Genomic DNA, 13964 nt, shown 5'->3' with positions numbered 1-13964 from the left:
TATATTTAAAACTAATTTAAATGTAAAAAATTTAATTTAATATCTAAAAATGGTATAAAAATAAATGAGAAGTAGCTCCTCTGATTTATTAATATTAAAACTACTTTTTTAAAATATTTCATAAAGGTGAGGAACTGAGGATAATACAAAAAAACAAAACAAAATAAATTTTATCTTTTAAAACTATATAAATTCAATACTAATTCAATTATAATAAATAGTGTGTACAGCTACAAAACTTAGATTTTAATAAAAAAAAAATTATATTTCTAAGGCTCATCGCATACTAACTCAACAAATCAATTTATTAATTTTTAATGAAATATTGTTTTGAAAAAGAAAAAATAAAAAGAATACTAAATCATTTGGGTTTTATAAAGTCTAACTCCTAGACGATTTAAAAGCAAACCTGGCCTAGACCAGCCGATATCATCCCATTAATCCGAACTGGTTATTATATCTGTAGTTTAACCATTCCCTTAGAACTTGTCTTCCTAGGGTTTCCAAAGCTCTCCCAACTTTTTGACAGTTCACAATGGAGACCTTCCTCGCATTCCCTAAACAATTTATTATGTATGCAGGCGCATGGTGGTGAACGGGAGAGGGTAATAGGCAGCATCCACTAAATCCGGTAATTGACTTGATCAACATTACAAATTTCTATCATGAATTGATATGTACATAATATGTTAATCCCTCTCCACAAAATGATCTGTTACGTTATAAATGTAAGATTAACTGCGTTATGTTGGAGCTTCTGCAGTTTATTATTTTGATTAGAACAATTCCCTCGTGTACCTTTCCCTTAACAAATCAAAGTCTCTCTAAGACAATGAACCTGCCAGAACCAGCTGCAATTAAGCTTCTTCTTTTCTGACCACCCGAGTTCCACTCTTTGAAAGCAAGAGGTCTTTCATTTCTCTGTAACTCCGGAGCTCTTCCAGCGCATCTGCTGTCTTTCTCGGCAAAAAAAACCCAGAAGCTGTGCTCATCCCTTCCTCTACATCAGTCCTCAAGGAGTGGGATGAGTAACAGCTTGGATCTTGACGCAGAGGAGGTGCTGTCCTCAGCATGTGAACAAGGATACCAACGGCAGCATCTTGAGATTTTTTCCCTATTGATGCAGTGTGGGAACTGGACTCCAAGTTTTTCTTCCCATAAAGGTTCTGACTGTATACTCAAAAGAAAATACAATAAAAAAGATTATGGTGGTCATGAAAATAACAAGAAGAAACATAGAGCAGTCTAGAAGCGAAAAAATTAAGCCTCGGCCTCAGGATTGAAAAGAAAAGCGTCATAAACAGATGAACTTCAGCAAATAAACAAACAAAATGATGAATCCCCCGTTGTGTTTTATCTCAACTTCATCAAGGGAAGAAATCATGGAGCTAAGTTGTGCCAAACTGCCAACAAGATATGCTAGCTTTCTTTGATCCACATATATGAGGTGGTGGGGCCATCAAGGACAAGGATCACAAAGCAAACAAGATGATAAAGGAAAGGTAAATACACTACCAAGATCCTCAAACTATTTTTTGGTTAAAAATAGGTCTTCCATTAATTTGAACTACTGATAATAGTTTAGAAACACAACATATGTCAGGAGCCAATTTTTCACCAAAAAATAGTTCATAGCACTCAAATTAAAAAAATTAAAGTTCATGGGCTCAGTTCAGGGTAATTTCGGGTAATTTAGCCTTTTCTATGAAACTTGAAATCTCGATTCATTGAAAACTATTTTTTTAATGAAATCCACACATCAGGGACCATTTGCTTGAATTTAAACAATTTGTGCTCGTGAAACCTGTAAGCCCTCTTGCGGGACATGCAATTGTGATCTAAAACCATGAGAACATATTGAGCAAGAAGGGGATGATAGATATTTTTCAAGCTTCTTATAATCAATTTAGCCTTAAATAAGAAGAAGCATTGACATTTAAGCAGATGAGAAATTCCATATACTGAGCTAATGGGTGTTTCTCCGGGAGGACAGCAAGTAAAACCGAGAAATCACAATAGTTACACACTTGAAAACTTAAGGCAGGCTTCTCCAACTAGAGGAAAATGACTCAGAACTAAATTTTTCATGTTGGAAAAGCATATAGCGCTAGATGTCAAGGAGAAACTGATATCAGATTTAGTTTAATTAATTAGTTATCAAGAATTATTCAGTAACAGAGTGAACCTTGACAAAGGTAGATGCAATTTCAAATTGAGCATTACACATCACCATCAAATTAAACAAGGAAACAACAATATAGATGGACTTTATAACAAAACTACTCAGAGAAAACAGCAACAAACTGCAACCATGGAACTATCTTCCAGAAGAATTCCATGCATCTAGAGACAACTCGCAAGGCTTTGCAGTAGATTACAAACTAAACACGCAGCCAACATAGAACAGATGATCATACTGAAAATAAGCACATGTGAATAAAATATGGAATAGAAACCAACCCTATGGATTCGTATAGTTACGCAATTCATATACAGTTAGGTAGACACTACTTATGCCTGGAATTTCAAAGTACCTGGCATGAGAATCTGATGTATCAACATCATCAACATCAAAAGGACACGAGAAATCATCATCATCATCTAAGTCATCTTGGAAAGATAATCTACTTGAACTTCTGGAAAAACCAACGCGTGGAGAGCCACTAGAAGATAACAACCCTGAGAACCGCCCTGAATCATCTTTGCTATCTCTTAACAACTAAAAAGAATTGAAATTAGAAACACCAGTCAAAACATAATTTGATGGCTGAAATTTTCAAGCAGGAAAAAAACCACTTAAAAACAGATTGATGAGAGCAGAGACTACCTTCTGACCAGAATAATGATTTGCATTGCCAGAGTTCAACTCCGCAAACCTTATAGCTTCTAATTTCTTGATTGATCGAATTCCAGAAGGAGACTCCTGTGATGATGAATCATGCCTTGTGCTTCTGGGAGATAAAGGTGGAAGAGAATGCCTACTTGAATCAGAAAAGTTAGGAGACAGGTATCTCGAACTTCTGCCGTCTGATATAGGAAGTGGAATAGTAACGGGTGCAGTTTCTGAAGTATCACGAGCTAGGACAGGACTACCGTTGTAAAAGTGCGTTGGCGTAGAAGGGGACATGGATGATGAGAATGGAGGAGAAAGCTGGTACTCATCATGATAATTGGCCTTTTGAGGAGTTGATGGTCTATAGTTTTGGACTCTATGACCGTAAATATCATTAGAGGGGGATGGAAAATCACATGGCATGCGAGATTTGCGATAAGCTGGCGGAGATCCACCAACTGGTTGGTTCACCATATGAGCTGCTCTATGGAAGCCGCTTGTCCAGCTATGCGGGCGTGGAAAAGGAGGAGAAACATGTGGTTGCATTCCTCTCAATAGAAAGGACGTAGCACCCACGCCCTTCTCTGAAGAGGGTAAAGACCTAAGAGGATCTGTGGTGGGGCTACCGACATAGTCCATTATAATCTTTGGTGTCATCGTTGTCACGGGCTCAAGCTTGAAATCAGATAGTGTCGAACGATAGGTCACAGATACACAAAGGCGGCCAGGAAGGGCCTCAACAGGGCTAAAACTGAGCTCCTTCATTACTTCCTCATCAGCCCTGGAGAACGGTTCGCAAAATGAAGAAACTTTGTAAATGATATGGAAATTGTAAGTTTGAGTAGATGAGCTTAGCTGGCGAAAGACCCTGTATGCGGGGAGAAGCCTCATATGAGAGTAAAGAGAGCGTAAAAGTATGATGGACTTCTTATATGTCTTCTTGTAAGAGGCAGAATTTTCACCGGTCTGGGGAGGCATAACCCGCAGGGACTCATACTGAACAATCCACCTCTCTATAACTGTCTCCACAGATGTCCCAGCATACAAATTGTCCGTGGATGCAGACGGAGTAGACGGTTGGCGAACAAGTAGAACATCAATTATCATGGGATCCGTGAGATTTCTGTGCCAAAAATTCAAGTTATCGAGAGCAGCAGGGCGGTCTCCGAGAACTAAATTGAACCATTTGTCGCTCTTTTTGACACGAGAAGTGGAAGGAAGTTCCCTGCTGCGATCATGGGGACGAAGAGAAGGGATTCTTGAGTCCAAGATGATGTGCAAGCTCTTCAATAGAAACTGGGAAATAATTTGTTCTAGTTTTCCAGAATCAGGGTGAGAATTACCATGCATATCCATGGTGCTACTCCAACTTTGAGATCCCGGCGAGGGGTGTATATGACCCTAAATCAAGACGATAAAACCGGAATTCCCTTCCCTTCTATTTTTTTGGGGTTAGAGGTAAACAAGAGGATTAATTTTGATAAAAGAAGGGGAAAAAAAAGAAGAGGATTAATGTGGGTGTGGCGAAGGAGCAAGAACAAATGATGGTAGGAATAGATTTGTAGCTCTGCTCGTCAAATTAATATCCAAAAGAATCGTGTGAGAATTGAAAAAAAAAATAAAAAAAAGAGGAGAGAAAAAGGAAATATAAGAAAATGGGGAAGAAAGGATTAATGAGTCATCAGAAGCATAGTAAAGCTAACAGATCATAGCAAGCCGATGGCGATAGATCGATGGATAAATGAAATGTTGATCGAACGTGCCGTGTTAGTATGAAGGACAGATTCAGAACTGGGGGGTGGGGGGGGGGGGGGGATCTGGGGGGGGGGATCTTGATGCGATAAGGCGGAGCAGAGCAAAAGAGAGCAATCTCCCACGTAATGATTGCTGTATAGAAATAAAGAAATAAATAAATGTTTAAAAAGAAGGAAGGAATTGAAAACTTACCCGCAACGTTAAAATAAGACGTGAAAGAGAAGAGTCTAATTTAATTTCGTTTGCCGGAAGAGAGACGCGAAACAGTCTAAATAATAACAACAATAAAAGGAGAATCCCAGAATTCCTTCCGGCAGGAGTACTGTTGTTAAAGAAAGAAATGGGTGTGGAAAATTAGTCCACAATTATAATCAAAACAAATCAAGTAATGATGGAACGCCTCTTCCTAATCACTGCTCATCCGTCTCCTTTCATTTCAAAATCCCCTCCCCCCCTCTCTCTCTCGAATTATTGTGCCAGCGTTTATTTTCAAAGTTTCTTTATTTTAGAAATATAATAAAATAATAATTTTTATTTTTAATATTAGCGTATTATTCAAAAATATCAAATAATTAATTTAAAACAAAAAAAATTAAAAATCACGATCAGCCGCACAGTATCCCTCGGCGCGCTACCCCTCCGACACCATCATTATCCTTTAACTTTTATTAAAATATTATATTATACATGCCAAATTATTTTTAAAACACCCCCCCCCCCCCCCCCTCCAGTCATCAATTATTAAGATTATTAAAGTAAGGGTAAATCATGTCGTTCTGTCAGGTCCTTATAAATCTTAAATTAATTAAAATAAATCAATCAATAAAGAGTGGTGATGACGCTCCTCCATCCAAACAACAAATGAATTCAACAATGGGCCACTGCCCACGGGAGGGCTAAAAAGTCCAAGTTCCTTACTGGTGCTCTTCGCATTTGGGTTTAGCTTTCTGAGGAGGGGGTTGTTCGTAACTGAAACGGGCCTCAGCGACTTCGATGCTCGCTGTCCCCCGCGAAGCTACTGAACACTTGCGTCATTCCAAGTTGAGGTTCCTGTCAAGGAAATTCAAAATCAAAATTTCTCATCTATTATAGATCTTCACGCACAATTTGGTGCTCCATCTTCTAAGTTAGCTCCTCTTCTGCCTCATTCTTTTATTACATTATGATATACTGTAAGATATATATACAAATCAATATACATTGTTTTTGGTAAGCGGATCAAAAACACATTGCAAACAATCTTCTTATTGTTTTTCTTTTAATTTGGTATCAGAAACTTCTAACTCCTGTTATCCTTCTTTCCTGAATTCGCCTCTGCAAATTATCTTCCTCTTCATCTTCAAATGATTTCAACATTAAAAACTCTCTACACCTCACCACCAACATCTTTCAAACTCGATGGGTCAAATTATCTAAGTTGGCAGTCTCAATTCCTACCATTTCTCGATAGCAATGATCTTCAAGGGTTTTCGGAAGGCTCTGATCTCATCCCTTAAAAGATTAATACTGATAATTCCCATAATCCTTCTTACATAACCCTAGTATGCGAAAGATCAAACTCTACTTGATATTATGTTATCCCCAATCCGTCCAAACATCATTGTATCAGTGTATGGTTTAAACACATCTAAACAGGTTTGGATTACTCTTAAAACTAGATTTTCTAACCAGTCATGAACTCGTATTTCAAATCTAAAATGTCAATCGCAAACTATCCCACAAGGTTCACGATCATGTTCCATATATTTAAAAGGTTTCAAGCCTATGACAAATCAACTTGCTGCAGTAGAAAAATCCATTGATAATTAAGATTTAATTTCATTCATCACTTAAGGTCTTAACTAAGAGTTCAGCTATTTTATAACTTCTTTCAATTTTTCTTCTAGAGATAAGAACTTTACATTTGAAGATTTTAGTGTTGAATCACTTAGAAGTAAAGCACTTCTAGATACTAATGTTAGGTAGTGATGTCTAATATACTTTTGATTTTGCTGCTAAGAACTCATTTCCAACATATAAGAAATCATTTCTTTCTGCTACTAGTACAAACTATTATTTTCAATTTAGTTTGAATTTTACTTAAAAAATAATCAAATTAAATTTAAAAAAATTAAAATCAATTTAAATTAACTGGTTTTGGTTCTGTTCATTTCAATTATTTCATGACAAAAACTGAAACCCAACCAGTTTATTTTTTGTTCGATTTAGTTATTTTATATCAAAAATCAAGAACTATAATTTTTTTTGGGATTTTTAGTAATTTTCAATGGGTTTTTTTTGCTTAGTTTTTTTGGTTTAGCTTGATTTTTTTTGTTTGGCTTAGTTTTTTCAATTTGGCTCGTTTTTGTTCAGCTTTTTAATCAAACTGATTAATTTTTTAAATATTCTAATCGGTTTTTTTCATGATTTAATTTTTTTAGTTATTTTTTTAAGTTTTCTCGATATAATTAGTTTTTTGGTTTTTTTCTCACCTCTATTTAGCAAATTCATTCCTCATGCCAATCCATTATGTGTCAAAATTCAATCCCTACATGCTTCATATAACAGATCTATGATATAAAAGGTTATAATGTTATCATAAATTTGATTTTGTATATCAAAGGTGTTATCCTCTTTTTAAACTTGCAACAATGATGATCAAGTCAAATGCTCAACATAAACATTAAATATGATATACAAATAATGGAGCTAATGCTCATATAGCATTTGATGATCAAATTATCTCTTAAAAATTATCTTTTAATAGAGGAGAAACTATTAATATAGGAAATGGTACATGCTTGTTAATTAAAAGCATTAAATCCATATCATTACAAATAGACAACATTAAGTTTTGTTTCTCAAAATCCTTCAATGTCTATATGCATCCATTGATCTTTTGACATTAATAAGTTTTGTTTAGAAAATATTTGTTACTTTATACTTATTAGATCTACCTTTAATCTGAAGAAGAATCATATAGGTCAAATTTTATTCCATGGACATTGTTGTAATTCGTTTTTGAATCCCTACATAAAAAAGAAGAAAATATAAAAAAAAATAAAAATATATGTTAAAAAAAAAAAAGAATGCGAATAGGAGGCCGGAGTGCCTAGAAAATGGTCAAAAATTGGTTGAGGAGGTTATAATATATAAAGATTAAAATTGACAGTATTTTATTGACTGATGAGAGCCCTATTGACCAAAAAAAATCAATTTGAGAAAAAAAAGTCCAAAATCAGACATTTATGAACTCAATTAAATTTTATTGAAGGTTTAATTGAATTTATGAAGGGTTTCATTGTAAGAAAAATTGATTTTGGAGTTAATTTAGGCTTTAATTGAAAAAAATTAAAGTTATAGGGTCAAATTATTATTTTTTTAAGTTAATTTAGTCAAATCCAGGGCTTAATTGCATACATATAGAAGTTTGATGGCTATTAAAGACTTGATTGAAGAAATCTGAAACCAAAGACCAAACTAGAAAAGACGCGTAAATAGAGGGGCAGTAATTGAACCAAATCAGGGGCCAAGTTGAAGAAATTGAAAGTTTATTACTCAACTAAGGATCAAATTATATAAATTCAAGACCAAGGACCAAAGTGAAAAAGACAACCAACTTCAAAGCCACTGTTGGATTTTTGGCATGAATGCAATTGCATTTATTTTTTTAATCAAAATTGCAATTGAGGACTCTATTGAACAAATCACAAATTGAGAACCAAGGTGAACTCTAACATGTTTTTGTTGCCTTTTCATTTAAATACAATAGCAAATTTGGCCCAAAACTGCACCATTTCATAAACAGTTCATGTAAAAAAAAAAAAAAAGTCGAAACGATGCTGTTTTGTAGGTACTGTGAGTCTTCTTCTTCCCAGGACAAGCAAAGCAGGGGAAGAAGAAGATTTTTTCTTCCCCTGTTCTCACCGCCTTCCTCTTCCCCTGATGATCTAGAAAGACTACGACCAGGGACCCCTCTACCTGCAAAAACATTTACTTGGTAAAGATAGGAAGAGAGGTGTATCTAGGGTGGTAGAGGAACAGCTGAACAGTAGCCTCCCCAACCTCCCTACACCATTGACTAGGCAGGGGTGTAGACCTCATTTCTCCCAATATAGTAGAGAAAGGAGGCATGTGGGATGATGAAAAAAAGAAAGAGAAGGAGAGAAAGAACATAGATAAAAGAAAATGAAGAGCAAAGGAGAGAAAAACAAAGCAAAAAAAAAAAAAGAGAAGAAAACCGAGAAATAAAGAAAAAAAACAGAGAGATAGGGATGGAGGGGGGGAGAACCAGGAAAAAAAAAGAAGCAAAGAAAACAAAGAGATAGGAGAAACAAAGGACCAGAAGCAGCACCACTAATCCGGCCAACATCTCCACTGCCATGAGTCACCATCAACAACAACGGCCACACCTCCTTTCACCAAGTAAGTTTCTTTCCTTCTCTACTTCATCTTGTTTTTTCTTCCCCGATCATTAGCATGCAGAAGGTAAATTTACGTTTTGCATCCAATGTAATTTTTGGCTGGTTATTGTGCATAGCACAATAACCAGCCAATTATAATAGAATGGGTCAATTATGGCTCATTTTGCATGTTGGGTCGATTCTGACCCATTTTATTATGGGCAGGTATCGACCCATTGCATTTTATGTTGGGTTATTGCTTGGGTTGAGATGGTTGCTCAACCACTATTATCTAGCATCACCCAACCATCTACCTCAACTTCACTTCCAGCAACAGCCATGCCAGGTAAGTCTTTCTTTTTCCCTCGTTTGCTAATTTAATTATTTTATTATTGTTGCATAACTAGCTTGGTCACTGGTTTGGGTGAGTGACCTGGTCGAGCCGGCTAGATCAAGCTCAACTTGTACAGCTAGGCTAGATCCGACCCATAAAAAAAAAAAAAAAAAGGAATTGTTAAGCCGGACTGGACCTATACCTTAGGCTTAACCGACCCAATTTTCTTTAGGCTAAAGAAGTGTTTGGTAAAACATACCCTTGCCTTTTTCCCTTTAATCTCACCCCTTTTTTTTATATGTAATAAATAGGCCCTTTAGATATTAGAAAATTCTAAAAAAATTAGGGATCTTTTTTTATTTATTTGTGACTCTTTCACATCTTTTTTCGTTGATTTTACTATGTATTTAGGTTGTAGACTCTTACATGAAATGTGGATCTAATACGTGATATATATCTGTCTTTTTTCTTTTTCTCACAAAACAAATTAATAAAAAAATATGTTTTGTTTTCAATCTAAATTTTATTGATTTATTTACTGATACAAGAGTCAAGAATATTATTTTTTTATGCAATATTTATAATACTGAAGTTAGAAGTATTTGTAGTCGAATATTTACTGACACCAGAGTTAAGAATATTATAAGCAGATCATCAAAAACAAAATAAACCAACTCTTAACAATTTTAAACAAAACTAATAACGCAATCTATCTAAAGTAAGATGTTTTAAGGGTGATAGTATATTTTTTTACATAATTAGTCTCATACATAGAATCTTTATTGATTAATTAGGATTCTTACTCACCATAATACTAAGTGGTAAATCCTTAAACCAGACCTTTTTTTATAAGAACAAGATGTCAGATATCTATTCTTTTTCACTAGAAATTTTAAATGTCACTATGAAGTCAGGTACAACATTTTGTATGCCCTCTTGGAAAAAGCAAGCCTTTTTCATATTCCACTTTGCAACTTGTTAATCCATTGGTTCTCACACGTTATGATGTTTGGAAATCACTTATAGAATTTATTAATGGTTGTTGTTGTTATTTTTTGTTTGTAAATGATTTCTTAAAGGTCTTTGGGTTTATCCCTTGCATAATAAATCAAGAGTATTTGCAATTTTTTTAAAATTTAAATCCTATATTGAAAATTTATTCTTTTGCTCGATTAAAATTTTTCATATTGATAATGGAAAAGAATACTTATCTAAATAATTCACTAAGTTTTTATCAAAATCAAGAATATATCATAGATTAATATATTTGCATACCTCTAAGGAAAATAGAATAACTGAGGGGAAACATTATCACATTTAAAAACTTGGTTTAACATTGGTAGCACAATCACATCTTAAGCAAAAATTTAGGTTGATTCTTTTTACACATTAATATACTTAATTAATATGTTACCTACTAAAATCCTATAACATTGCAGCCGTTTTGGAAGTTTTAAATGGTAAAGCTCCATGTTATTTTTTATTAAAGCCTTATTAACCTTATAAACTTGTATATTACTGTCCATGTTGTGTTTATTAGAGTTATTCTAATAATTTAAAAGGTTGTTGCCATATAGATTTGGAGTCTAATAAAATTTACATCTCTAAAAAAATTATGATTAATAAATGTATAACTATAAATTAAGTTAACTCGTCAAATATCTCATTTTTTTTTGTTTGATTCCATTGCATTGCAATCTATCTATAAACACAATCAATATATGTATGGTGATTTTGATAAGGTGACCAAAACACATTACATTATATTAAAAATAATATTCTTGTTGTTTTTCTAGCCGTTTGAAAACATGATTGTGATTGATTTTCAATTAACTTTTCAAGTCAAAATTCATGCTAATAATATATTTTTTTTATTTTTTAAAAATTATTTTTTACATCATCGCATCAGAATAATTTAAAAATACTAAAAATATATTAATTTAAAATAAATAAAAAATAAAAAATTTAAATTTTTTCAAAAATAATTTTAAATTATACATGTTTATTTTTTTATTTTAAAATCAACGCATTACATGACAATCCAAGGTGACATTAAAAGGGGCTGTATCAGGTGAAGCTCGACCGGTTTGGGTTCAGCACTACTTAGACCAACTTCAAAAGCCTTCCCCGAGGAACCAAATAAAGGTTGGATTAGCACTATAGTGACCTCAGTTCGAAGTTAGCTCACCTTTGGTTTGGCGTTAGCTCATCAATAATGATGTTACGTCAACAGTGGTGTGAATAATTAGATTTTTCTGCGTTGGGAGGGTGGGAGGTTGCCATCAAACTGATGTGGATACGTCCTGTTTAGGATGACGTAAGTAGAAGAAAGAAAACTTGGACACATGCGTCGTTGTTTTTCTGGATATTCTCGCCACCTCCCACTTGCCCACTTTAGCTCAGCAGTCGCAATTCATGCATACATGAATTCGTTACCCATCGTCTCCGATTACTTTCTTAAAAGTTTTAAAATCGAGATCATGTCGCCATCAGGGAAAGGGTCATTGGTTCTTTCTGCATCGCTGATAACGTGGATCTCACATTAAAAGTGTTCTTTCTCTTTTCTGTTTTCAAGTTTTTTTTATTTATTTATTCTCTAGTCTCCATTTCCATATATATATATATATATAAAGACAAATCTTGTCACTGAAAAAAATAAAAAAATATATCAAGATCACAATTATTTCTCATAAAAATCAAAACCATAATTTACAATAATCATTTTGATTATATTTTAATCAAAACCATAAAAGTTGCTAAGTGGAGACAAGATACCTCGAATATCCGCATACGGCCCCACAAAAACTTGACCAAAGATAGCACGGGGCTATTTCTCGGATAAAAAATTAATATGGAATGAAATTTTCTTTTTTTTTCTTAAAAATAAAATAAAGTGGATCCGGACTCCGGAGCCCGCAGAAGAGAGGAAACGGCCATTGGTTTTTTGAAACGACAGGACAAGCAATTTTTTTCCCCTCGCAAAAAGCAAAACCCCATCCCTATAAAAGAATAAATCATCGTTTAGTCCTTGTATCTTTTGAAAATAATTAGTTAGTCTCTGTGATTTAAATTACTTCACATTACATCCCTATATTTTTGTATATATTTACAGCTTAAGCGATGTTTGCTGTGTCTTTTCTAAATTGAATTAAATTACTCTCAAATTTTGATTCAAAACAAAGTACTGATTGATTATTTGGATCCTCTCAAATTAGATTCAAAACATATTTGAATCCTACAGCGGTTAGGATCTAAAATTATTTTGGATCATGTTCAATTTGACCTAAATCTCGTCTTAAGTTAGCTTTGAGTTAGGTCATGCAGGATTCAAATGAGTTAGGTCATTCAGGATTCAAATTTATTTGAGTCGCGTATAAGGGAGGATCCAAGTTTAATTTTACGTCCTGTAACTAATAATTGTAAATGAAAGTAGATATAAAATTAAATATAATTTAATAAAATTATTATTATAATACATTTGATAAAATTAGTAAATGATATAATATTTTATTTTCAATTCATTAGTTATTTTATCAATAATATTAATTAAAATAAAATATACTCTTGTAAATTTTACTAAAAATAACAATATTTATAATACAAATCATAATATTTTTAGTAGTAATATTATTAATTATTATAAAAATAATATTATTTATAACTCCAAAAATAATTTTGAGATTAATACAATTAATTATACTAAAAAAATATAATAATAATTTTAATATTAATTATACCAAAAAAATAATATTAAGAGAACAAATACTAATAATTTTGAGATCAACACTGTTAATTAGACTAAAAATATAATAAGATTTTTAACACCAATACTATCAATTATACCAAAAAAATATATATCAAGAAAACATACAATAATTCTTTTAATATTAATTATACTAAAAACATAATATCAGCAAAACAAACAATATTTTTTATTATTAATATTTTAAAAATTAATTATACTAAAAAAAATATTAAAAAAACTAATAATAATATTTTTAATACTAATACTTGTAATTATACTAAAAGTATAGGCAGTTCAAACCCATATAGCACTTGGGCTACACTCAAGAGGAAGCGGACCAAGCACCGGTAGCATTGTGCTACCAACTTGAGGTGGTGCTGCACAAATTTCACATTGTGCTTGGTTAGGTCATGCTTGGTGATACCCAATGCTATTTTGGATCCTTCCCTGCCAGGGGTAAGACTAGCCTTGGGTTAGGTCATGCTTGGTGATACCCAAGCCAAAGTGCCACCTGGTGCTTGGACTATAATGCATAGGAAGCAAGTCAAGCACCACGTGGCACTTGGGTTGTCTATCCTCAAGAAAAAACTCAAGCACCATGTGTCCTAGCGTGGTTTTTTTATATAGTAATAATATTTTTTTAAAATTTATTAATGGTGATAATAGTATTTATATTCTTATAAATTTTAATGAAAATAATAATATTTATAATACAAATAATAATATTTTTAGTAGCAATAATATGAATTATTATAAAAATAATATTATTTATAACACCAAATATAATAATATTTTAGAGACTAATAATATTAATTATACTAAAAAATAACATTAATATGACAAATAATAATAGTTTAGAGATCAATACTATTAATTAGACTAACAAAATAATAATATTTTTAATACCAATACTAT

At 32.9% G+C, this 13964-nt stretch overlaps 1 protein-coding gene across 2 annotated transcripts; it reads right to left on the bottom strand.

Annotated features, from left to right (window-relative positions):
* Positions 1-618: 618 nt before the first annotated feature.
* Positions 619-4626, bottom strand: LOC105111659 (autophagy-related protein 13-like). 2 transcript variants are annotated; one of them, XM_011007086.1, is made up of 3 exons: positions 2828-4626; positions 2535-2719; positions 619-1170 (listed from the first exon to the last, which is right to left on the bottom strand). In XM_011007086.1, the coding sequence occupies exons 1-3, from the start codon at positions 4187-4189 to the stop codon at positions 858-860; spliced, it is 1860 nt and encodes a 619-aa protein (XP_011005388.1). In that variant the 5' UTR covers positions 4190-4626; the 3' UTR covers positions 619-857. The 2 variants fall into 2 exon arrangements, with proteins under 2 accessions (XP_011005388.1, XP_011005389.1); XM_011007087.1 differs by having other exon boundaries at positions 2535-2716.
* Between the last annotated feature and the right edge of the window lie 9338 nt (positions 4627-13964).

This window comes from Populus euphratica, unplaced genomic scaffold, assembly GCF_000495115.2.
Source record: "Populus euphratica unplaced genomic scaffold, PopEup_1.0 scaffold464.1, whole genome shotgun sequence".
Taxonomy (NCBI): Eukaryota; Viridiplantae; Streptophyta; class Magnoliopsida; order Malpighiales; family Salicaceae; genus Populus; species Populus euphratica.
This window is presented reverse-complemented; position numbering and strand designations above follow the sequence as displayed.

Bases quoted from the DNA above. Each gene is read 5' to 3' on its own strand.
- LOC105111659 (XM_011007086.1), bottom strand. From the start codon at position 4,189: ATGGATATGCATGGTAATTCTCACCCTGATTCTGGAAAACTAGAACAA. The intron at 2,720-2,827 runs GTAGTCTCTGCT...AATTCTTTTTAG, and splicing joins ATCATTATTCTGGTCAGAAG to TTGTTAAGAGATAGCAAAGA. The intron at 1,171-2,534 runs GTACTTTGAAAT...TTGAGTATACAG, and splicing joins ACATCAGATTCTCATGCCAG to TCAGAACCTTTATGGGAAGA.